Raw genomic sequence first — 24504 nt, forward strand, 5'->3', positions numbered from 1 at the left:
ACACCGCAAGGAAAGCCCAAGGAGCCAGGCAGAAAGAGTCGCCAGCCCGGTCTTAAGCTACTTTTAGTCCCACAGCACCTAGAAGTGAGGTGAGACCTGCTCTCCAGAATACCAGCGGAGGACACCACCTCGGGAAGGACCAGTGTTGAGTCCCAGCAGACCCTGCCCATTTCCAGCTCTGGGAGAGCCGAGCTGTTAGCACCACCGTACCCACCTGCTCTGCCAGAGCCTCCATGGGCGTGATGTAGACACAGCGCCCCTCCGAGTTCTGCAGCAGCATCCTCAGGATGGCAAACTCTGCACAGATGGTCTTCCCGCTGCCCGTGGGGGCCCCCACGAACACGTTGTCATCACTGTTGTAGACGGTGTTGAACACTGGCAACAAAAGAGGAACCGCGTGAGTGTTCGCAAAAGGAGGAGGAGCCGTCTGGGACCAAGACAACTCCTCAGAACAGGACCACTCGAGCATGAGCGACGGCTGGCCCCGAGTGAAGGACGAGTGTCGTGGACGAGAGCCTCGTCCTCAGCAACCACTTTCTCCTTTCTGTTTCCTGCTCTCGCACACAAAAGGGAGACGAGCTGGGCTGGAGGCCTTGACCCACGCAGCTTTCTGTTAGCAGAGCAGTACGTACCTACTGCACCTCAGAGCTCCAATCTGTCAATGAAGCAAAATCGAACTCACTGCCATCGAGTCAACGCTCATTGTGACCCCCTGTGGGTTTTGGAGACTGTAACAATTTATGGGAATAGTAGACCCAGTCTTCTCCCTTGGAGCTGCTGGTGGTTTTGAACTGCCAACCATACGGATCGCAGCCCGGTGCAGAATCCCTATACCACCAGGGATTCCAAATAGAACACTAATAATTCCTTTAACAGTAAATCCTGAGGGACTGGAGGGAAGAGGAGAAAATGCCTAGCATGTGCTTTGAAGTAGTGAGAGATTCGAGAACTCTCATCAAATGCCTGCACACTCTGATTCCACACAGGAACCCCAAGGGCTGCCCAGCTGCCTGAGCCCTAGAAATGACAGGCACCCTCCACTGTTAGCCATGCAGCATGGAAAAGCCAGTGGAACGATTACCAAGAGCTTCTGGAAAAGAAACACGTCCTGCGGGGCTCCCACAGTTGGCTCTAGTCAGCTCCCCAGCCCAGGGCCCTGCTTGCCTTCTGACTGCACAACACACCAGTTCCCAGGCAAAACACACGGCCATTCACTCACTTCTGACTCCCACCCACCGACACTACGGGACAAGGTAAAACCGCCCCGGTGCGATTCCAGGGCTGTGAATCTTGACAGAGCAGAAGCCGCAGCTGCTCCTTCTCCTGCGGAGCACAGCAGCTGGGGGTGTGCACTGAGGGAGGACCGTATGGTTCGCAGCCCAACTTGTAACCCACTAGCCACCAGGCTTCCTTGTCCTATCTCTGGGCGGCCTGAAAGGGCTCCCAGAGAATGGACTGCCCACGAACTGAACACCTACCTTGAGTCTGGATGGGGTTGAAGAAAGGAAATTTCTCTTGGTAAAGGCTCTCAAAGGCACTGTTTCTCAGCGCAGACACGGGCAAGGGCTGCAAGTCCAGCAGCTCGGTTGGAGGTGGGTACTTCTCCGGGAGGATCAGGTGCCGGAAGGAGACTGGCAGCTGGGTCTCACAAGCTGCGAGGAGAGAGGTGGGCAGGGCAGGCATCATTCCATGCTTTAGCCCACACACCTCCAAGGGCTCCACAAACACTGACGCCCCAAGGCAGCAAGTGGACCTTCTCAAGCCCAGTGCCAAGTGCAAGACATTCTTGTTCTCCTGGATTCCAGACCTCCTGGAGCCCTGAAACTACTGCCTGAAAGTCCCCTTTGGAGCTGGAAATACTTAACTAGGAAAAAGCCCCTGCCTTGAGCATGATGTATGGGAACCAAGTGCTGACAGCAACCTGAGGAGCCTGTGGGGCAGGGAGCTTGTTAGTGAGGGAGGAAGGACTCAGCAGAGGCAGCTGGTGACACAACTCAGAATATACACCTCTTATCAACAAAAAGAGAATATCCTATTTAAAAAAAGGAACAAAACACAAGGAATTCCTGTGGCAGCCTAAGGGGGTCCTGGAGAGGAGACACTCACAGAGCCAGCGGTCCGACACGACTCGGATGAAGTACTGGGGAGGCAGCGGCTCAAAGACGGGCACGAAGAAGGTAATGAGGTGCTCGTCCTGTGCGTACTTGGCCTTGAGCAAAAAGTACTCGTGGTGCAGAATCACTTCGCTGTCAACATCTTCCACCAGAATCCAGAATGCCTCCGACGAGCCGTGGACCTGCGAGCAAGCCCAAGTCAGAGGCCGTGTGCCAGCAAGGACACTTGCCCCGCCCCACAGCCGTGGCCACACGGCGCCGTACTTTCTCGTCCCACTGGAAATCGGGCGTGACGGTGAGCTCCACTTTCAGGGTGGAGCGCGTGATGGGCTGCAGGTGCACGGACAACTCCAACTTGGGGAAGAGGTGGACGTATTTGTGGATGGTCTTCCCCATCTTCGGCACTCGGATCAGCTCGCCTGTGAGGAAATGGGCATGAGTACAGGGGCTGCAGGCCAGTCGCCTCACAGCGAGGCTAACCTACCACACCACACCGGGCCAGCTCTTCCCATTATTCTCAGGGAGGCGGCCTCAAGTGCTCAAGGCTCAGTGGCACCTGGGCTCCAACGACACGAGGAGCACGGTGTCCCACACACCTATCTCGTTGTGATTCAGGTCATACAGACGCTCAAAGGGGAAGTTTTTCTTCTCGATCTTTTTCACTACTTCCTCGGGGAGTTTCCGGAACTGGCGCAGAGGACACATGGACTGCCACCTACCCGGGGAGAGACAAGGTGTTAGGCCTTTCTGTGGGGCTCTCGTCATGACTTCCCAGGGACTAGCCACAAGAGAGGACACACCACTGAAGAAAGGTATCTGAACAATGGCACCAACAAGACGTGACAGGTACCGCTCGCTACACCTAGCCCACCCCAAAGGGCCGCCCGCAGGTTCATGTCACATCTTAGGCATCAGGACCAGCCAGCCAAGGCTCCTCTCATCTCAGTGTCAGCCAAGGGATCTCAGCTCCAGCTTACATGCGCTTGTCAATCATTTTGCAAAGGTTCAGGGTCTTGTCTGTAAGCTGTGCCCAACCTCGGTTCAGGACAATTTCAAAGATGGCACGCATCAAGCGACCAGCCGACTGTGGGGGAAAAAAAAAAGCTTCAAATATCCCGAAGCTTAATTAAAATATACCGTTTAATTGCCTCAAGTTCTAGGCTATCACTCTTACAAACTCAAAAGCCAAAGTCCTTCTATGATTATGATACAACATTGTAACTGAATGTTCACTAGTGAACATTCAGTTACTTGGAAAGGCAGGCCACTAGTGCTCTGACTTGCTAGAACATTCAGTTACTTGAGGCAATTAACTGTACAGTTACTTTCCAAGTAATGACCACAAGTAGCTTTGCCGTTTCTAAGTTTATGAACCTGTCGTCACAGTGGGAATTGAAACTTCGCTGCAGGGGCGTAGGGCCCTCCCTGCCTCTCTGAGGGTCCAGGGTCCATGCGCAGAATGCTCTCTTCCAGTTTACCCTTTCCTAGACTCTCCAGACAAAGAAGCAGAGCGGCTGTCCCGCACGAGCAGAACAGCATGCCTTCTCTCTCCGCGCCAGGCCGACTTTCAGCAAGACTGACCACGAGGACCTGGACCTGTTGAGGTCCCACACAGCCGAGCACAACTCTGACCTCACCTGCGTCACATACACCATGTCCGCCATGAGCGCAAAGCCCTCTAACTTCAGCTGTGAGATGAAAGCCTGGAGGAGGACATTGATCTGGAAGAGAGAAAGCAGAGCAACGCGCGCTGAGGAAGCAGCTCTTCTCTTCACAATACCCGGGGGTGGCCTGCACGTCTGCTCTGGGCACCAACGCCAGGTTAAGGCTTTGGCTAGCTGTTGGTTTATATACATAAAGTAACTGCTACCCCATAGGAAAATAATGCACGATAAGGACGTACAAATGGAGGAACTGCAGCGGGTTAACCAGCACACATCCAAAGTGAAGGTTCACCTTTCGGAGAATTAGGAAACCTCCCTCTTTATCCCTGGCTGAGGACTCACCTTGGCACTGGGCTCCTCAATGCTCTCCTTGACAGGAATGGGCACCCTTTCCAGCAATTTCTGCAGCTCCAGCTTCTCCTCCTGTGGTGGTGATGATGAGCAGACAGGTCAAGCCAGAGCCAGGTGGCCAGAGAGAAAAACCACCGTGACTGTTTGCTGGGTACCAACGCCCCGTGCATGCTTCGAAGGCTCACCTCTCTCACAGTGATATTCTTGAACTCTGAGGACAACGAGAAGACTCTGAACAGCTCAATCTCACTCAGGGTGGGCTTCAGCAGCTGGTTGTAGGTCTGCACTGTATCATTGGTAATATAGTAGTGGCTGGCGATCCGGCCCAGTTCTGTCACCTAGAGGGAAGGGAGACACAATCAGAGCAGACACGAACCAACTCAAGACTCCAAGTACCCAGAGGATGAACCCAGCAAAGCGCCAAGATGGCACACACCGACTTACAATGAACGGCCGTCCACACTGGGGTGGGGGCACTGGCAGGTTTTGTTGTACCGTGTTAGAAGTCCTAGTTCAAAGGGCACGCTTACACCCTGACCCATTTTTCTACGGTTCCATTTTTTGTAATTAGATACAAAACCCAAACTCAAACTCATTGCTAGCAAGTCAATTCAGACTCACAGAGTCACTGTAAGACAGAGCAGAACGGAGTCTTTGGGTTTCTGAAACTCTCTGAAGGAGCAGACAGCCTACGACTTGTGCTGAGGTCCCTCCTGCTCACCTGGAAGTTGCCTGTTTTCTTGTCATACTTGACCAGATTGTTCTTATCCAACATCAAGGCAGCAGTGTGAACCAGGTCCAGTCGGCGCTGGTCCAGCAGGGGGTCGCCCTTGAGGTCATCGTGAGAGATGCCATAGAGGGTTGGGGATCGGAGCATCCGGATATACAGATAGGCATAGCCCAGCCAGTTTACCGCATCCTAAAAAACAGCACAGGGACTCCTGATGCCCAAATGAAAAGTTCCCGGGGATTGTCTAAGAAAATCAACGCCCAAGCTTAAGGACACATACTACATCATCTTCAGAAAGCTTCCATTTCACTATTCAGAAGCCCAAGAGCTGTTCTAAGATCTTGGTAGTAAGGGAACAACAGAAAACCCCCAGGTTATACACCAGGTCCATTCCTGTCCTTTACGAATCCGTAGGTCAGTGCGAACATCATAGGGTTCTTATTCGGCTTTACTGCAGTGCAAGAGAAGGCTTTTGGATGATTCAAACCTTATCACTCAAACTGTACACACACAGGTCTGCAATTGTTTCACTCTGTGGGCAATGATGGAGTGGTGGATGGCCTGCCTTAGCAAGCCAGGCGTTACTGGCTGTTCACTGGAAGTCTGTAAGCCGGCCATTGCCTGTATTGGCCACAGACCCAAGAACCTTCTGAGATAGTTCTCAATGAAGGCGATGTGGGCACAGTGGTAGAGGACCTCGGATCCTGGCTGGCTGGCCAACAGCACCATAGCTGGGACCAAGGCCTCCCTAGAAAAGGCAGGAAACCCCCAGGGCAGAGCCCTTCCTCACCTTGGCGTTCTGGACATTCCCCAGCACGATTTCTGCATTGAGCATGTCAGGCAGCTTTGACACCATCTGACTCTCAATAGGAAGCTGCTGATTGAGGAGGGACAGGTAGTACTGAAGCTCTCCGTGAGATGTGATGAGTATACCTTCACCCTTGGTGTCATACTGAGGTCTCCCGGCACGTCCCAGCATCTAGGTCAGAGACAGTAAACCAAGGGCTGTGGCAACAGAGCTGCAGGTCTGGTTGAGGGTTTCCATGTTTTAAAAGTTGGCCTCTGCTCGGTTTTCCCAGCCCCCTTGCATCTCATGCACAGGATACTTTTCCCCACTCAGAAGGAACACAAAGGCTCGTACCTGCAGAATGTCCAGTGCTCCCAGCTCTGTCCAGCGCCCCTTCTCGGGACTGTACACCTGGGTGCCTTTGATGATGACTGTGTGTGCGGGAAGATTCACACCCCAGGCAAGAGTTGCCGTGGAGACTAACACCTGCACAGGCAGAAAGGAAGGCAGTAAGGGAAAGCGATTCAGTACCAAAGGGTAGACCTTCAGCTTCAAGCAGGATGGAGAGCTACGTGCTTGTCAACGCGATGCACAATAGAGTGGAAAGGGTCCCCTGGCTTCCGACCTATTCTACAAAGACAATGTAAGATCCAGAGACACTGTCCTAACTATAGACATGTATTAAATAACTGGATTAATAGACAGTTAAGAACAGAGCCAGCTGCCAGATTAGGAACATCTGATTTACAGACAACTTACTTGCCTTTTGACACATGCCTTCAAATTAGTTCTGTCATGGCTGACAAAACAAAACAAAACAGTCCTGGTTTCCAAACAATTTGGGTGATTCATCGGGATACCAGAACCGGAAAAACTCTGGTTAAATCCCTAGAACGGGAGACTGCGGAGAGGCAGGGCGAGCTCTTCAGGAGACTAGCGCACTGGCAGTCCTGTGGAGAGCCACACACGTTCGAAGTGGCGCTGTCGGCCGCCATCTTTGAGTGGGCATCGCTGTCTTGAACTTCGTGGGTCATGCCAGACCGGGAAGAACCCGTGCAAAGCCCTGCTTTGAAGTAATGGAACCAATCCCAGTTCTTCTTCCCAACCATCTCCATCGGCTGCACCCGCAGCTTTTCACCATCAAAGGACTTCAGGCCTTTTCGGGCGCTACAGTGAGGCTAACAATACAAGCTGACCTCCACGTTGGTAAAAACGGCCAGGGACGGCCCTCGGCCGCAGCCCAGGACTGCCTAAACCGGCCCTGACCTTACAAAGGCACATGCGGAGCTCGGCTGTTCCGAAGCACTGCTTTTGCTGTGATCCTCAGCTACTTCCCTGGACTACTCACCTTCCCCCAATAAATGAACACCTGGGGGGGCGGGGCGGGTGGAGAAGTTATGCCACCTCAACTCTCTGCCCTAGGCCATCCAGGGCAGAGAAAAACACCAAAGGCAACATATGACTCCATCTTTGACATTTTAAGTCCCCTGAAGCCAGAGCCCCCTCCTGCTCTCCCCAAAGCACCACCCTCCCTCACCTGAATGTGCTTGTCAGCAAAAAGATCCTCTACAAGCGTTCGGTCCACTCTGGTCATGCCAGCGTGATGGATAGCAAAGCCATATGGCAGAAGGTCCTTTAGCTCCAAGTTCTGTGAAGAGAAAAGGAGCAGTCAACGAGGTGAGGCTTTCTGTGGGAACGCTCCCCAGAAATAAGCATCGTTCTGTGAGAGGAGTGACGTTGAGACCCTGCCACCTTACCCAGCCACGTGACACACCCACACAATCTCAAGCTTACATGAAGCAACAGCACCATAAGACGGTGCTAGGAGAGTTGTCTGGAACCTCTGCAGAGCCAGTTACTTGGGAGCAATCAGAGGCGGGCCTGCCCCTTCTCACCTTGCACTGTTCAGCTTCTGTCCGCAGGACTTCTGTGGAGGCTGAGCCCTCTCTCAGAAACAAACCGAGAGTGTCTTTCTCTAGGCACATGTCCCGGATGGCCCGGGCCGTCTTCCCAGTCTCCTTCCGCGAGTGGACAAACACGAGCACCTATGCAGAAACCAACGTTCGCCAAGTCACGAGACAGTGCTCTCACAGCCCCAGGGCGCCACCCCACAGGAAGCAGACGCGGCACCATTGCCTAGGCAGAAGCCAACGTCTGGGCAGAGTGAGAAACGCGCGGAGGAGTGCCAGCTCAGAAGCCTAGTAACAGGGTTGCCAAGACTTCAAAGACAAGATCCTGGAACCATCAAACTAAATACATGGGAAGGGGAGGAAGGGACGACGAAGCAAGCACAAGGACAGACGACTGACAGGTGCTGATGTGGTGAGTGGCAGACGGTAATCTACAGAGGGAGACCACAAATCAAGGAGCAGGAGAGAGTAAACTATTGGGGGAACTTGATTAGTAGTTTAAACTATTGAAAATAAATTCTAAGCTTATAAATGTATAGTTCTAAATTTCTACATTTATACTATATAACTATAAACTAATATTTATAAAATATATAAAACTGATATATAAGCGCCCACCTAATTTACAATTAAAAAACTGAGAGAATAAAAAGAACTATTCTTGGTAAGGGGGAGCTAAAAGGAGGGAGAAATTATCTGGGCCTGCCAATCAATTATCTACACATAAATACCCACCCCCACCATGCCCCCTGGCCTCATGGGGATATACAACAGAAACGTGGGTGAAGGGAAACAGCAGTGTAAAATATGAAAACAATAATAATTACGAAGGGATCATGAAGGTGATGGGGGTTGGGAGAGATAAAAGAGTTGAGTGGGGAGGGAGGGGGAAAATGAGCAGCAGATATTAAGGACTCAAGTAGAAGGCAAATGTTTTGAGAATGATGATGGTAACAAACGTACATATGTTCTTGACACAATGGATGTATGTATGGATTGTGATAAGAATTATATGAGCCCCCAATAAAATGATTAAAAATATTAAATAAAAATTAAATGGATGGATAACTAAGGGAAAAAAAAGAGGAGTTGATACCAAGGGCTCAAATAGAAAGTTTAGAAAATGATGTGGTAACTTAAGTGCAAATATGCTTGATACAATTGATGTATAGAACGTTATTAAGAGCTCTAAGAGCCCCAAATAAAATGATTTAAAATAAATAAAAATAAAAAAGAACTATTCTATGGATAAAAAAATGAGGAATTTCAATTAACAATTCATGTTCTGGCACCTGACAAAATTCTGTCAATATGGTAGACTGACTGATTTCCTTTCCAAGTACTTTAAAAGAACAAATTCAATTTCTTTCACAGTCATAGGACTATTCGGGTTATCTATTTCACCTAGGCTGAAGTGCTGGTAGTGTTTGACTTTTCAGGAATTGGTCCATTTCCTTCATCTTGTCAAATTGGTAATATCCCCATTATTACCCTTTTTAATGGCTGCAAGATTTCATCTCCAATAGGGGTGACTGTGTTCTCTCTTTAGCAATCTTGCTTAATGATCAATCAAGAATTCCAAAGACAAGGAATCAAACAATGACAGAGGACTATGACCACACCTGGTTTTTCCCAGCATGCTCCATGATTTTCTCATAGACGATTTCATTCATGATCTGGAACCGTTTGATAGCTTTTTTCTCTGTGATGCCCACGTAAGTCTGTTCCAGAGGCACTGGGCGAAAACTGGAAGTTCAACAGGTAAAGACGTAAGGCTTTTGACAGGAAATACTGCTACACAGTCCTCACTGTCCCAGAAGCACCAAGATCTAGAAATCCTCTCTTTGGATTCCCACATCAAACCCCAGAGGCTCTTCTAAAGCCAATCCAACAGAGGTCCCTGGCAAAGAGGAAGGAGAACGGCAAGGTTACCTGGCTTGACTTTCCCCCGTCTCTCCTCATACCTGTTGTCAAAATAGAAGAGGCCCTTGGCAGGATCCACACGCAGGAAGGTTGCCACATCTTCATAGTTGGGGAGAGTGGCACTAAGGCCAATGAGTCGGACATCTTCTTGAGTCATCTCAATGTTTCGGATGGCCCTGGCTACCAAAGCTTCCAAGACAGGCCCCCTGTCATCGTGGAGAAGATGGATCTCATCCTAAAGCACGAGGAAGACGGCAAGTGAACTCCAGGATGAAAGAAATCTAGCCCCCTTTCCTGAGACAGGTTCCCCATTAGGCACGTAATATGCCCAATGAAGAAGGCATCCCAGGACAGAACTTGCTACGCATCCGAAGAACAGACACATTCCTTACCAAGCCCTCAAGGAACTAACCCACACTGTGGCCATGGGCCTTTTTACGTTTACTGAAACGCAATGCTTACTGTAAGAAAACATTTTAGGTCAGTACATTCATAACTCTTTCAAAAGCAAGGTTGTTTTTTTAACTAAAACTGAAGCTTCTGATAAGACCATTTTTATATCAAGTTATCCTCACCTTCCCAAGAACACAGGGCAGCACGCACCGCCTAGGTCAGTGTCGTACAAGCTCTAGCATGTATTAGAGGAGGAGGGAAATGTTCAAATAAAGACTCTTTCAACAGGTTGGAGTGGGACCGGAGCCTCGGTCTCCCAACACGCTGCCATTCAGGGTTGCCACTGCGGGTCTATGAGTAGCAGGGCTGGGCCGACTGCTCCTTAAAGGGCTGTATGCTTATGAGTCACGGGGCCTCTGCTGCAAAGCATCCGGCTCAGCCACTGCACAAAGGCAGTCACAGACAATAGAGAAACAAATGGCCTGGCTGTGCCCACTCCCCCCCGCCCCACGCCCTTACAAAAACAGGTGGCCAGAGGGCCAATCCCTGCTCTCCAGCACTGAGAAGAAACGTGTGAGGCTCCGTTGACAGTTAACGTCAAAGTCACTGCTTTCTAGGTGCTTCTGCAGATACAGAGCACAAAACCCTGACTCCTTACTCAGTCTTTCTTAGACCTTCTGGGAGGACACAATTAGCTTTCTCTTTAGATGTTTCAAACTCTTTTCAGACATGAAGGAACACACAAAGAACATGAAAAGCGCTATGCCCATGATGTGAGGTTCACATTGAACATTAATCAGAGCTGGCACTGGTGGCCACTATCAAAGGGTCTCTGAAGAGCCGCAGTGTCAAACCCGACCAACCCTCCTCCCCCAGGGCTGGGCTTTTGTCATCCGCACGACCTGCCGCTCACCAGAATGATAAGCCGCACGAGCTGGGTGTACGTGCGCTCCCCTCCCTTGCGCGTGATGATGTCCCACTTCTCGGGGGTGCAGACAATGATCTGAGTGGCGCTGATCTCCTCCTTGCACAGCTGGTGGTCCCCAGTCAGTTCTGCAACAGTGATGCCATACGTGGCCAGGCGCTGGGGAGGTGAAAGGTGAGTCAGGCAACAATGCCAGGAGGGGCCCCAACCTCACACCTTCGAGTCTGGGAAATTTTAGGACCAGGTACTGAGAAGAGATCCATTCCACTAGGTAAATATTAAATGAGTTAGTGACCCCAGAGTATGTGTCATGACTGTCAGAGTTAGCGAATTAGCTCCCCTTTGTCATCTGATGCTGTCATCATCCTCTGTGCTATCACCCTTACTCTTTAGGATGCCAACACAAGAACCCAGGTGGTGCAGTCCTTCCACACTGGCTGCCAACTCCAAGGTCAACAGTTCAAAGGTCACTCTGTGGGAGAAAGATGAGACATCCTACTCCCAGTCAGAGTCTAGCAAACTCACAGGCGTAGTTCTACCCTCTGCCCTGGATGGTCGCAAGGTGACTGGAAGGCAGTGTTTGAATTTCATGGTGTTACATGTAGGATTTCTCCTTAAACAAGTGAGCTGAGACGGGAGAGAGCTCAGTACTACCAGGAGAGAAGAATCAGGAGTAGCGCTCTTCTCTGTGCTAAGAACCTCCTAGACTCAGGGGAAGATCAATGTTAAGACACGTGCACATCTCCCGCAGATATTGAAAACAAAATAAGGACCTCCCTCCAGGGTGTTCGACAGAAAAAGCCTCCCCCGAGAGCTGGCACCATAACCTGTCACTTCTAGCCCGTAACCTGTGAGTGGTTACTTGGCTTACTACAGCTACCCCCCTGGGGTTATTGCTGGTACTCTAGCACTAGATAACTGGCAGCCGAATGACATAACCATGCCATTCCCACAATACGCTCAAGTTTACAAATTAAGTAGGCCAAGGTTCTGACAGCTCTGTGCATAACTGAGGGACAGGAAACCAGCGGATACCCAGCACCTGCAATAACGCCCTAGTCTACTTCAATACTTCAAGTGAACTCAGCTGACGAGAATCACTACGGAGCAGATGAAAGGAAGAGGGCAACCTCACAAAAGTACCAGCCAAGTTCAAGACGTTTTTGCTTCTCAAGATCTCTGTACTGGGCCAAATTCCAACTTTGACACTGCGGGAGGAGGATGCCTGCCTCAGGCCCTGCGAGATGTCCTAGCACAGCAGCCTGCTCCAATCCTTTGCGAGCTGCACTCAGTAGCTATTGCAGCAAAGTTCTATCCCCTTACCTTTCCAAAGCTGCCCACCATCTCCTGCACCAAGGAACGCATGGGAGCAATGTAGATGATCTTGAAGTCGTCCACGTTGATGGTGCCATCCATGTTGATGTGCTTCCCTATCTCTCGGAGCATACACATGAGGGCCACGTTGGTCTTACCAGCTCCCTGAATTAAGAGCAAGGAGAAGCCACGGAGAGTTAACTGGCTAGGCTCACTGCCCCAAGTTCCATGAGCTTATCACTACAACAGAGCAGAGACAGCCAAAGGATTGGGGGGGGGGGGGAATGACAGATGGAGAACAATCCGCCATCGCACACACAGACTACACGTCAAAGGGGAAGTGCTTACAGTAGGCGCACACAGCAGCAAATTCTCATCTGTCTCCAGGGCAGCACGGTAGAGTTTACTCTGGATCCGGTTCAGTGTTTTGAAGCCTTCAAACCCAGCCTGGGCATATTTTGGCAGCTTCTCCACAGGAAGCAGTTGCTAGAAGCAGACACACCACTCCCATCAGGCTGGCAGCATCACTGAGCAGACCATCTCTGCAGCAATGCCAGGATTTCATTTTCCAGAAACCTCCCAGTATAACTCTCCACTAAAGGTGAGTCCAAAGAGATCAACACCGTCCCCTGGGCTCAGGATCATACTGGGAAAACTCGGGAGGAGCTTCCAATTCTGGAATAAACTATCTGAGACATCAATGAGTTGAAATCCAAACTGGAAGTGAGATGGACTGAGCATAAAGAAAAACTCATTCACTACTTACTTCTTCGGAGCCAAATGGCTTGGGCTTCAGAGCAGGCACATGCACCTCTTCGTAACCCTTGCGCTGACGACGGAAGGACCCGTCAGGAAGCTGACAGCGCTTGTTGGCCATAAAGTGGCTCCCCTGGGTAAAAACCAGGTCCTCCAGGTCCAGCACCTGCCGCGGAGCCAGTGCCTAGAAGGGTCGAAATAAACACCATGAACACCAAGGGCAGTGGGCAAGCTGAACAAGTGAGTTTTCTACCCATCACGTCCTCAGAGGCAGTCCTGAGACCCACCTCTCCGCCCTGGTCCAGATCCATGGTTTCCAGATCTGTGTCCATCCGGGACTGACGCACTCGCTCTCTCCGGGTCCTTTCCTCCTGTGGTGGGAGAGATCAAAAACATAACCAGGTACTCATTACCACCAAGGTTCTTGTCATTTTCAGTCCCTGCTTAGCCAAGTTGGACCTAACAAGATGACTGCTGGTAAGTTCCAAGACAGTTTGCTTTTCACGTTCAGGTATCAGCCACAGAAACCACAATGATCAAACAAGCATCATTAAGGGGACAAATATGGATGAACTATCTATCTGAAGGAGAAAACAACAAGACTGACAGTTCCAGGGGGACATGAGGGTGGGGGGGAAGGAAGTGGTGTTAACAAACCCAGGAACAAAGGAACAATAAGTGATCCAAATTGGTGGTGAGGAGGGTGTGGGAGGCCTGGTAGGGCATGATCAAGGGTAATGTAACCAATAGGAATTGCTGAAACCCTAGTGGGAACTGAGCATGAGAGTGGGACAGGAGGAAGGTCAAGGGAAATAGAGGAAAGAGCTGGGAGGCAAAGGGTATTTGTAGAGGTCTAGATAAAGACATGTACATATGTAAATATATTTATATATGAGGATGGGGAAACAGATCTATGTGCATATATTTATAGATTTAGAGGTTTAGTATTAAGGTAGCAGAAGGACATTGGGTCTCCACTCAAGTATTCCCTCAATGCAAGAATGCTTTCTTCTATTAAATTGGCATTCTATGAAGCTCACCTTCCCGACACAGCCGCTGAAGACAAAGCGGGTGAATAAGCAAATGTGGTGAAGAAAACTGATTGTGCCCGGTTATCAAAAGAGATAGTGTCTGGGGTCTTAAAAGTTTGAAGGTAAACAAGTGGCCATCTAGCTCAGCAGCAACAAAGCCCACATGGAAAAAACACACCAGCCTGTGTGATCATGAGGTGCCAAAGGGATCAGTTATCAGGCATCAAAGAACAAAAAATATCATTGTGTGCTCATTTCCATGATACGACTGCTGAAGACATATGGGTGCATAAGCAAATGTGGTGAAGAAAGCTGATGGTGTCCAGCTATCAAAAGAGATAGCATCTGGGGTCTTAAAGGCTTGAAGGTAAACAAGTAGCCATCTAGCTCAGAAGCAACAACGCCCACAAGGAAGAAGCACACCAGCCTGTGCAATCATGAGGTGTTAATGGACTCAGGTATCAGGCATCATCCGAACAAAAAAATCATACCATTGTGAATGAGGTAGGGAGTGCGGAGTGGAGACCCAAAGCCCATTTGTAGGCCACTGGGCATCCCCTTACAGAAGGGTCTCGGGGAGGAGATGAGCCAGTCAGGATGCAATGTAGCAATGATGAAGCATACAATTTTCCTCTAATTCCTAAATGCTTCCTCTCCCCCACCCCCCATCATGATCCCAATTCTACCTTACAAATCTGGCTAGACCAGAGGATGTACACTGGTACAGATAGGAACTGGAAACACAGGGAATCCAGGGCGGATGATACCCTCAGGACCAGTGGAGTGAGTGGCGATACTGGGAGGGTGGAAGGAGGGTGGGTCGGAAAGGGGGAAGCGATTACAAGAATCTACATGTGACCTCCTCCCTGGGGGATGACCAACAGAAAAGTGGGTGAAGGGAGCCGTCAGACAGGGCAAGATATGACAAAATAACAATTGATAAATTATCAAGGGTTTATGAGGGAGGAGGGAGGGGAAAAATGAGGATCTGATGCTAGGAGCTTAAGTGGAGAAAAAATGTTTTAAGAATGATGAGGGCAATGAATATACAGATATGCTTTACACAATTGATGTATGCATGAGTTGTATGAGCTCCTAATAAAAAGATTTAAAAAAAAGGGGGGGGGGGACAAATACAAAGATGTCACAAGTAGACCTTGGTCCCTGTATTCTCAGTTTATTAAACAGTAAGAGGCTGACCTGCTGTTGGTCAGGATAGCAAGGTCTCTCTACCACAACCAAACTTGCAATGTGAATTATCGATTCTAATCTATACTCCCGGGAAACCCCAAAGAATTTAGGGAAATACTTCTCTCCTGAAACATTCTCTTTGATGAGGAATCATCTACCCAGCATCCATTCTCCCAAGCAAACAACCAAGTGCAGGAAATCAGTCAGAAAAAGCAACAGCACCCTTACCCGGATCAGATCCTCCTTCTCTGTTTCATGGAGCTGGTAGAGGAACTTGGACAGTTCTGGATCTGCTTCCATCTTTCCCATGATCCGTTCCTTTTCAGCTGCGCTCTGTGCGCTGGCCAGCAAGGTACAGTATAAAACTGCCAACACCAAAGAAGAAAGGAAAGGAGGGAATGACAATTTAAAAACCAGCCTTCAACCTTGGTGGAGAAAGAAGAAACAAACAGGTGCCAAAGCTTTGAAAGCCAACATAATCCCGATCACCACACAGACGCTGTACCGAGACGGCCCGACACTCACTCATCATCCTGTGCTGCCGCAACACTTTAATGAAATCAAAAGTGTTGAAACCGAGGAGCAGCACCAGCTGGTTCTCACATTCCCGGTCATCGCTTGCTGTCTGCACAGAGAACAGAAGACCAACGTCAACAATGCACGTGTCTGCTTCCTTCACTGTCCCGTCAATGAAGGCAGAAACACATTTAACACACCTTCAATATCTCCAGCACTTCATCTGCCTTCTTCTGGGACACAATGGCATCGTCGTAGAAACGGCTCAGCTGCCGCTGCAGCCAAAACGCGTCGATATCCCGGGGGTGCAAGTCCTTCTTCTTGGAACTCATCAGTTCTCCCGAGGCTACAAGCTGCACAAAGAATCAGGCACTGAGCTCACCAGGTCTGTCTGCTCCAACAGAGTTCTACTCCACCTTGTGTTGAGGATTTTATAGAGCGGAAAGCCCTCCACTACACTGGAATCAAATTGGGATTTCATCCGCATATGCTTAGGGGAAGGAATGGAGGGCTCAAATCTTAAGAAAATCAAGTTAAACATTGATGATGGCTTACCCTCTAAACAGAGTGCTCAAGAGCATGTGGCCCGCGGGAGGTATGGGGGGGGAGTGCTGTGTTCAAAGGAACCCAGGCGCGTAGCAACGAGGGAGAGCACTTACATTAGCCGAGAGGGTGCAGCGTACCACCGCCTCATCCCCTTCCATGTCATCGTCAGAGGCCTCTTCTCGAACCTCCCCGTACACATCTTCATCCCCTTCCTGTGCAAAGAGTCCCAGTGCCAACTCACAATCGAGAGATGATCGTGGAACCGCCACCAAACCTCTCCCATCAGTCCCCCCAGACGAGCTCCATGGTCGCAACAATGGTTTACGGGGGGGAAACCAATGGCTTCCTGAAGCCAAGGTACGCCAGTAAGCCTATCCCAAAGTGCATTTAGTAGGACGAACAATGGGCATGGATTCATTCCATGCTATTCTCCTGAGGCTGCTGCTAACTGAAATCGGCTCTCTCAGGTGAACACAGTAAGGAGTTTAGAGAAATAAGAGCTACTAGGTTAGCAGGACAGAAAAGCTATCCAGAAGCATGCTTGGGAAAACAGAAAGTAATCGAGAAACGTAGAGATGTTAAGCAACGTCATGTTTAAGGCAAGTACTTCAAAAGTAAGCAAATAACTTGTAGTGAGTTCCTGAGAGAAAGTTTTCCGTTCATGAGCTGCCAGGGCCGCTGTGTCTAACCCAGGCACTGGGCTGCTAATCGCCAGGATAGAGGCCCTGCAAGGGGAGGAAGAGGCATCAGCTCCAGGAGAGATCACAGCAGGGGTCCTACAGGATCTCCACGATCGACTCCATGGCAGTAAAGACTTCTAGTTTAGAGCTTTTCCTTCTTGTTCTCCTGAGTCAACCCTTCTTGTCTTCGTAAAATACTCAGGAGCCAGCATGTGATCTTTTAGGAACTAAATCCTTTTATGGAAAACTTTGAATAATTCCAGTGATTGCTTCAATTGTTACTAAACCTGAAGACAATTCTTAACAGTTTCTCGTTTTGCAAAATAATACTTGATGCCTCAGCTTGACACTCACACAACATAGGATTTCTGTGGTTCAAATTAAGGAGTTGCCTTACACCTGAAGTGCTCTCAATTACCATAACAATTTCAAAAACCGGATCCATTTGCTTTATCACTCACCTCTTCATCTGACTCAAACTGCACGTTCACACCATATGTCTCATCAATGTTGTCATCTGAAACAATGAGGGAATTAAAAGGAGGGGTGTGAGGGGTGGAAATTGAACGGCTAGTGAAACAAGAGGCACTAATTTCCTTCCCAATTGCCTAACCTGTCTCTTACTGAGTTAGATCTGTGGCCCAAGGACTCACAGATACTTCAACATAAGACAATCAACAAAGTGACTTGCATTGGATTTAGTCGTGAGCTACTTGCCGAACCATTCCAGCCAACAGATTCTGCCTAAGCTTTCTCCCATCCTCCATCAAAGGTTTCCTAGAAAACCTTGAACAGCTCCTGCAATCTAGGAACTTAAGTGTTCATCAGTTGTAACTCTCCAACAAGTGCAGAACAAGTTATGGGGCTGTGGCCTGCCATGCAAGATGTTTTAATGAACAGTGCTATGAGATGCACTTTTAAGGGTCAACGACAACGTATGGTCAGAATACAGAGCCCAGGTACCCATATTCTGGATTTCCTTGTCGCCACCATAGTCTGTGATTTTCTTGCCCAGGTTCACCAGCACGTGGTATCTGGTATCGTCGGTCTGACCCAGCAGCAGGTCAATCTCCTTGCGCCTTTCCTTGTCCCGCAGCTTCTCATTCTTCAGGACAGCGAGCACTTCATCAGCTGCCCCACAAAGGATGTCACGTGGCTGGGGGCAAAAAGCAAATAAAACGTAGAACGACGTCTCGCAGAGCGTGACAGATCAGCTTATCGAAACCTGTACCATACCAGGTCCTGCCGAGTTCACGAATGCTGATCAAAAAGGCCATCCAGGGGTCCTGTGACTGAAGAAGGACCCATGTGTTTTTAAAATCTTAGGTAGGCGGTCATACAACATCCATGACAGCTTGGTATGGGTCTCCAAGTGGCTTGAGAAGGAAGGCATTCTGTGGCCCACCTAGCTCACTGGAGTTTTAGGAATTCTCTCCTTAGCTCCTTTACTGTACACTTCACCAAGTCAAACCCTTTATGGGTGGGGGCGGGGGGAAAGGGGGCGACACTCAGTACCTCATTTTAGCTCACAATCCAGGATAAAGTGTATGCATCTGATTTTGCAGCCCCCCCCTGCATTGTCTCAGCATCCCCCAAAAGGCAGGATCACCCACTTTGGGAAACACTGTTCTAGGGACTCAAGGTCTTCAATATAATCGTACCTGTGTAATACTTAATATCTACAGCACAGGTTCTGGAGCCAGATTGCCTGGGTTCATAGGCTGGCCCTGCCAAATACTACATTTGTGACTTGGGAAAAAGACTTAACGATCCCATCACTCAGGTCACCCTTCTGAAAAATGGGAAACGAGTATTAACACCATCCTCAGAGTGACTGTGAGAAGTGAAAGACAGAGGGCATGTGAAGGGCGACCCCACGTAAAAGACATGCTCAGCCAGTGTTAGCCGCCGTCACCACGTCTTCTGCCAACTGTTCCGACCTGCCCAGGCAAATCCAGAGACAAGGCTCCTCTGGGGCTTCCCAGCTGTGACCCTCCCTTTCCAAATGCATGCCTTCCTCCTCTGGCTGCCTCACCTGGTCACCAAGGGCAGCCTGGATGAAGCTGAGCAGCACTTCATAGGTCTCCCGGGTCTCCTTGGTTTTGGGCTTATAGATGATTCCCACCATCTCATCAATGCCCTCCGACAGCAGGGTATAGCCCTTCATCTTGTTGATGTCATGACGGTCCTCATCACGCTTTCTTCGCCTAGTAGACACACAGTACCACACTGAACAGGCTGCGCTTTTCCTCACCAAAGGCAGGCCTACCGCCCTCTCCCTCAGTTTCATGATACACGCTTACATCTAAAAGAAACTGGCATCTCTACAAGTGAGTCCCATTCGCTGCCAGGACTGTGGCAGAAAGAGAACCCCGAATCACCTTCTCACCAGATGCACTCAGAAATACAATGTAGCTCCCTCCTCATTAATTTGAAAAAGATACATTCTATGCGACAATACTATACAATCTGTTTCTGACTAGTTTGTCAATACAACGACTATTTTCTTTTTCTAGTTAAAGCGAGTGACACTCCAAGGGATCTACTGCCACCGATGGACTTCTATATGGTCTCTCTTGCCGTGGTCTCGTAACTCCCTCCAACTCATTAGTTGAGACTACCCAAATAAAGTGCTAGTGGTCCACCAAGGGACTGGACATCTTGCTAATGTACAAATAACATACTTGGCCCCCTTGTGGAGGTGGGACTATACAAATACGGACATGGAAACAGAATGGTCAGCTGTGCCATCCACTAGGCTTAAAATGATTTCATCCCAGAGCAGGGTGGACAGCACTACCACCAAGAACAGGGGACAGTGGTGTAGTGTGGGGCAGCCACAGTGTGCTGACCCATGGAGCAAGAGCAAAGCGCCTTCAGGTAAGGGTCTTTCTAGCAGAGTGGGGTACCTTCATCTACTTTCCAGTGGAGCTAAAGAGCTCTGTAACACTTGCCTGAAAAAAGCAGAAAGGAGCCAAGAAGCTATAATGACCAAAGAACTGCATCCTGAGTAGTTCCTGATTGTGAATTGTAAACTATTACTTCCTTTTAACAAACCCCCTAAAAGTAAAGCTCTCAGTTCAATGTGGTCATGGTAACAAGTTACCAAACACAGAGGCAACCTGGAGTGTTGTAGAGGGACTGGAGAGTGGGGTAGGGCTGACCTCTACCCCACAAGACTCAGCTTTGGCCTAATGCTTACAGTGACTTTGCTCCTACACGAAGTCAGACAAGGAGGTTGACTATCACTGCCACCATACTATTTTTACAACTCCTATCAATTAAAGTTCAAGAACTGTTTAAGTTTAGAAATACTCCAACAAGTAAAGGAAAACAAAACACCTATCTTTAGCACTTTGGATGTTCAGTGCTACCTTATAAGAAATGAGCAACAATAGGAAAGTGAGGTAGAATGTTAGTAGTCATAGAATTCTTTTAAAGTTACTGAGACAAAAGGAACTGTAAGATCCCATCAAGAAAAGCCTTGAATGTGGGCCAGAAACAGAGGATTAGAAAAGGGCAACAAAGCAGACAGGCAGCGAAAAAGGCCCTCAACCCGGGGGATGGACACAGTGGCTGCAGCGAGGGTCTCGAGCACGGGCACGATTGTGAGGAAGGCACAGGACCGGGCAGTTTTATTCTGCTGTGCACAGGATCCCTAGGGGTTCCAACCACCTAGGTGGCACCTGTCAACACGTGGTTTTCAAGCCACCAACTTCTCGCCTTGCACCAAGCCATGTCGGCAGCAGTGGACACGATGCTCTAATGCTACAGAGCAAACATGCTGTGAGTCTGGAGGAAGGTGCCCGGGGTACCCACTTGGCTCTTCTTTCCTCCTGCATCTGCGGTTTGGTCCGTTGGGCCTTGTCTCCCATGCGGGTGCCCTCCAGCTTCCCAACCAGGGACAGCACCTCTCCGGTAGGCTCATCTCGGCGGGTGCGGTCAATGAGAGAGCGGTCAGCTTGGAGGACAAGATTGGAGTTCTGAAAGAAAAAAAAAAATCACAGTGTCACCGCAGCTTTGACGCGAACAGAGGCAGCCCCAGGGTCCCAGGCACATCGACTGCTCAACACAGGGCGACTTGTGGCAACTACGTGCTGCTAACCACTAGATGGAATTCCGGGTTTCCCCTTTATGCAATACAGATAGCGCCGCAAAGTGGCGCGTGGGCAATAGGTTACAATCAAGTCCAACTAGTTGAATAATCACTGCCAATAATGAGTGGAAGAGAGCTGGTTTAGCGATTAAGACGGCTTTGGCCGGGCGGGGGGAAAGGGGGGACCCTTAGCAGAGGTCTTGGCCTCTCCCGCCCTCCAGACGATAATGAGGCTCCTGATCTCCTCGTGTGGCCCCACTTTCGCCGCGATTCCATTTCCCCACCGCTTTCAGGGCTCCCCCGAAGGCCTTCGGTCTGAAACGGCCCCTAGTCTCACGTTCCCGAGCCAACTCCCTCGGCCCAGTCCTGCCCCGAGCGCTCACGCACCGCTTTGTACTCGTACTGCAGGCTCCGGGCGGTCACGTCCGCCATGGCGGCGGCTCCGGGCCCTCAGCGCTCCGTTACGGCCCGCAACACCTCCGAACCGGCGCCACTCGCCGCGCGCGCCAGACCGGAAGTACGTAGCGGGGACGCACTGGAGGACAGGGACGCGCTCCCTTCCGCTTCCGGGTCGCGCGCCGAACGTGAGGGGAGGGGCGTGTCGTCGAGGGGTGGGCGGGGCTGTCACGTCGGGGTCTCCGAAGCCCCACCTCCGAGGGTCAGCTTCCGGGGTCCTGCGCGCGGCGGGACGCACGGCCTCGCATTTGCCCGCCCCTCACCCCTAATATATAGCTATATGTTCTCTGTGAGTCGGCAGCGACTCGACGGCAGAGAGCTTGGTTTTTGTCATTTTAGGTCACCTTGGCCTGGCGTCCGATTCCGACTCCTAAGAGCCCTATCATGAGAGTAAGACAGGCTAGAACAGCCCCTGGGGCTTACTGGGCTGTCAGGCGCTAGGAAAGCGGACTGCCACATCCTCTGCACGTCGATCCATGAGTGGTTAAAATCTTGGACCTTTTTTCGGTTAGCGTCCAAACGCTTTGTCCAGTGCGCAGCCAGGACTCCTACCCCCACCCCCGGCCTCCTCAACTCATAACAGAGAGTAAGTAACTCCCCGTTGCGTTCCCTATTGTACTCCCGCTTCTTGCTCTGGGTCTCACCTGTAAGGTAGGCAGTCTAGGAGGGTGCTGATCAACCCCAGTTTCCCCGGAGGAAACGGAAACACTGAGCCAGCAGCTAGCAGTTACCGTTACGTCTCTGTGTTTACGTAATTAGTATTTTACCGTGGGGTTTCCATCGTTAGTTAACAATGGACAGATGGTTCTTGCTCCCACCTGTCACTCAAACCCTGTGTCCAAGCCCGTCGTTCTTGGCCGTCTAAACGGGCAGGAGTAGGGGCATCTTATCGGTTCCAGATGCTGACACATTCTGCAGCAGGACCCTCTGCATGGTCCAAGCAACCTTTCTGGCTGGGCCAACTCCTTGAAATCAGTAACTTGAATTTCTTCCCCAGACACAAAAGCAGCGCTCTTCCAGGCACCTCCTCCGTCAACCAGTTCTTGCCAATGAGAGTGTCCAATTATAGCTGAGGGCACGTTTGCCTTAGAACAGAGGAACATGAAAATGTGTTAACCAAAATCAATTCATCCTGGTTGGCAGTCTTTTTAGCAGTGATAGGTTCCATAACTCCTGACAATTCCATGACCATTCTGGTCCATAAGGTTTCAGTGGTTGATTTCGGGAAATCAGTCACCAATCCCCAGACCCTTTATTCTTGATCTGTGTTTGTCTGTGAGCCGACTGAAACCTGTTCAGCATCAGAGCAACTTGCAAGTTTGAGGTGCACTGCCCGCTCACCAGACCAGCGTCTCCCGCATGGAGGATGAGAACTTTACCACGGAAACACCACTGCCCTTGGCAGGTGTCTCCTATCCTCTCTCATTTATGTTTTGACCAAGTTTGACCCGCAGGTGAATTTTGTTTGGCTCACTGTTGGCTCCTTATTTTAAAAATAAATTGTTCTCACAAATTTGGGTCTCTGGTATCTCTGGAGAAATCAGAACACAAACTACATGGGAACCACATGCACACTTAGAAGAGAGACAGGCTTTTCCCATGGTTCTTAATTTCTTATACGTGGTCACCTCTTTTCTTGGTGTTACTGACATAGGCATGGAGTTTCAGCCCTGACATATCAACTTTACTCAAGCAACAGCCAGAGTAGAACTTTCTCCTAGGGTGTCCAAGGCTGGAAATCTCTGAGCAGTCCCTATCAAATCCGATCATCCATTTAATCAGCTTCCTATCCCTAAATCTCAGAGTAGGTGAATGTGGGTGTTAGAGCCTTAGAGGTAAGGCCGTCCAGTTTTCTCATTTCCCACATGAGGAGACTGGGAGCAGTGAGGCTCATCACACTGAAACAAGTACAAGAAGGGGAAAACTGATTCAGAGAACAGACATACAGCTGTGCTCCCTCACTCTAGGATAGGGGCAGACACATTTGTCTCAGAGATAAGGGCTCTTTTGTTGGGAAAATACTCAGGGAAACTTCATGTCAAAAGTATTCAAGTGTCCAACTAGTGAATGAATAAACAAAACAATAGATCCATTTAATGAAATAGTATTCAACAATAAAAGAATGAAGTATTGATATGTGCTACAGCCTTGATGAATCTAAAAAACATTAAGTAGAAGAACTTAAACATGAAAGAATAGGATATTATATGATTCCATTTATATAAAATATCCAGAATAGGCAAATCCATAGAGACAGAACATAGGTTAGTGGTTGCCTAGGGACAGGGAGGTAGAGAGGAATAGTGCATGACTCCTAACAGGAATAAGATTTCTGACTGGAATGATGGGAATATTAATGAAAATCAAATGACAGTGATGGTTACACAACTCTGTAGATATACAGGAGTACTTTAAAAAGTTTGTGAAAATTCAAGTTTTTTTTACTTATACTTTTCCACGTACTTTTTGAAGCACCCTTATATTAAAAACCATGTTAAATATATTGATGCAACAGTAATTTGAATGATATATTGTATATATAATGGAATTATAACTTAAATTATATCTAAGTAAAGGGATTTTGTGTGTGTGTTTTATTTTAAAGTGGGAGACCCTGGCAGGTACAGCACTCTGGATGACACTACTTACCAAGTTGGGCTCAGAGCAAGAGCCATTAGCTTTCATCCTTGTCCCTGTGTGCCCGTTGTGTTGCTTCTCTCCCAAGATGACTTCGGCTCACTGCTCTCCAGTCCCAGGTCTGGGAACAGGGTTTACTCTGGTTCCTGTGTGGGTCCTGATTTTCTCTACCTTACAATTGTTAAGTTTTTGGAGTGGGTAGTACCTTGCCTCTTTGCTTCATAGGATGAAAGAATTCACGCCAAAGCCCGTTTTAGAATCCAAGTGGGTTTTTATGAAGGACAGGACCAGTTTCAGGATCTACAGTCTCAAAGTGGTTGACAACTGGGCAGGAGCAACCTCGTGGAAAAGAGCACCCACGTGTGCACTACTGGGGTGGGGTGGGGGGGAATCCCAGGGGCCAAGTTGTTGAAGGAGCCGGGGGCAAGAGGGCAAGGGACCATGAGAGAGTCCCCCAGAATATGTTCCCTGCCTTTATTCTAGT

The 24504-nt window shown here is 49.4% G+C and overlaps 1 protein-coding gene across 1 annotated transcript in view; it reads right to left on the minus strand.

The window, feature by feature from the left end:
* The window catches only part of SNRNP200 (small nuclear ribonucleoprotein U5 subunit 200), a 29645-nt gene extending 8172 nt beyond the window's left edge, over positions 1-21473 (minus strand). Inside the window, exons 1-30 of the mRNA XM_075563164.1 lie at positions 21315-21473; positions 20651-20814; positions 18867-19038; positions 17795-17987; positions 17293-17348; positions 16265-16363; positions 15806-15958; positions 15615-15714; positions 15318-15454; positions 13155-13238; positions 12878-13051; positions 12460-12597; positions 12121-12276; positions 10786-10956; positions 9521-9714; positions 9179-9302; positions 7542-7691; positions 7184-7294; positions 6001-6132; positions 5650-5838; positions 4851-5048; positions 4315-4467; positions 4121-4201; positions 3752-3835; positions 3092-3198; positions 2711-2829; positions 2379-2533; positions 2107-2296; positions 1479-1652; positions 215-375 (exon numbers count right to left, since the gene is read on the minus strand). Of these exons, the coding sequence (XP_075419279.1) occupies positions 215-375; positions 1479-1652; positions 2107-2296; positions 2379-2533; positions 2711-2829; positions 3092-3198; positions 3752-3835; positions 4121-4201; positions 4315-4467; positions 4851-5048; positions 5650-5838; positions 6001-6132; positions 7184-7294; positions 7542-7691; positions 9179-9302; positions 9521-9714; positions 10786-10956; positions 12121-12276; positions 12460-12597; positions 12878-13051; positions 13155-13238; positions 15318-15454; positions 15615-15714; positions 15806-15958; positions 16265-16363; positions 17293-17348; positions 17795-17987; positions 18867-19038; positions 20651-20814; positions 21315-21359 (4164 nt within the window). The 5' untranslated portion in view covers positions 21360-21473. The remainder of the gene's footprint in view (positions 1-214; positions 376-1478; positions 1653-2106; positions 2297-2378; positions 2534-2710; positions 2830-3091; positions 3199-3751; positions 3836-4120; positions 4202-4314; positions 4468-4850; positions 5049-5649; positions 5839-6000; positions 6133-7183; positions 7295-7541; positions 7692-9178; positions 9303-9520; positions 9715-10785; positions 10957-12120; positions 12277-12459; positions 12598-12877; positions 13052-13154; positions 13239-15317; positions 15455-15614; positions 15715-15805; positions 15959-16264; positions 16364-17292; positions 17349-17794; positions 17988-18866; positions 19039-20650; positions 20815-21314) is intronic.
* Positions 21474-24504: the final 3031 nt, after the last annotated feature.

Source organism: Tenrec ecaudatus, chromosome 11 (assembly GCF_050624435.1).
Source record: "Tenrec ecaudatus isolate mTenEca1 chromosome 11, mTenEca1.hap1, whole genome shotgun sequence".
Taxonomy (NCBI): domain Eukaryota; kingdom Metazoa; phylum Chordata; class Mammalia; order Afrosoricida; family Tenrecidae; genus Tenrec; species Tenrec ecaudatus.